Source organism: Grammomys surdaster, unplaced genomic scaffold, assembly GCF_004785775.1.
Source record: "Grammomys surdaster isolate TR1022 unplaced genomic scaffold, NIH_TR_1.0 125977, whole genome shotgun sequence".
NCBI lineage: Eukaryota > Metazoa > Chordata > Mammalia > Rodentia > Muridae > Grammomys > Grammomys surdaster.
In genome coordinates, this window is record NW_021620793.1 from 2,035,473 (window position 1) to 2,036,263 (window position 791).

General features: G+C 54.7%; 1 protein-coding gene across 2 annotated transcripts in view; it reads right to left on the reverse strand.

Annotated features, from left to right (window-relative positions):
* Positions 1–446: 446 nt before the first annotated feature.
* The window catches only part of LOC114609591 (chloride channel protein ClC-Ka), an 18,876-nt gene continuing 18,531 nt past the window's right edge, over positions 447–791 (reverse strand). Inside the window, exon 20 of one of the 2 annotated variants that reach the window (XM_028753952.1) lies at positions 447–775. In XM_028753952.1, the coding sequence (XP_028609785.1) occupies positions 728–775 (48 nt within the window). In that variant the 3' untranslated portion in view covers positions 447–727. The remainder of the gene's footprint in view (positions 776–791) is intronic. The other variant, XM_028753953.1, reaches the window with a different exon arrangement.

Genomic DNA, 791 nt, shown 5'->3' on the forward strand with positions numbered 1-791 from the left:
GATGAACTCGACCTGGTTTTTCTCGGAAGGATATGGCTGAGCCCTGGCTGAGGGTCTGGGATTAGGGAAGGCTCTTACCTCCAACACACAAACACGGGAGAGGCCTCAGTGGAGGAAGCCCAGGCGTGTCTTGATGATGTAAAAAAGCCACACCCCAGAGACCCTGCTTTACCCAGCTGTACCACAGTCAGGGAAACTGAGTCTGGAGGGCAGAACCACACACATACAAGGTCCTTTGATATGTGAGGCCAAGCATCAGAAGACCTGGTAAAGACTCTTTCTCCCTTCCATCTCCCTGCTAAGGTGCGGAGGCTGAGGGACCCCAGGCCCAGCCTGCGGCGCTCTTGTGAACACCAGGTGCCCCACGAGCTTAGCCTAGGCCAACGCTAGAACCCAAGGGACCAAACGCAAACTCTTGTGGGAGAAGATGGATGAACAGTGGCTCTGGAATCATCTTTACTTTTATTTTCTCAGGAGCTACTGATCATGAATAATCTCTGAAGGCATGTCCGCCAGGGTGAGATTTGTCCCTTCCAGACCAGAGAAATGTTGTCCTCTCAGGGTGGGCCGTGATAAATATGGAGCCCTGTTCAGCTGGGTAGAGCTGCCTGATGCACTGAGGAGCTGAGTTGGGCTGGAGGGGTGGGGGTAGGGAGGGAAGAGGGGCGGGGCTCTGTGCAGCCTCTGGAGCCTTCAGCTGGGTTCCTGTTCTGACCCCCACACTGGCTCACTTGGGGGCTGGTGGGTTGATCAAGGTGGAGATGGCTTTCTTCAGCTACAACAGAGAAAGA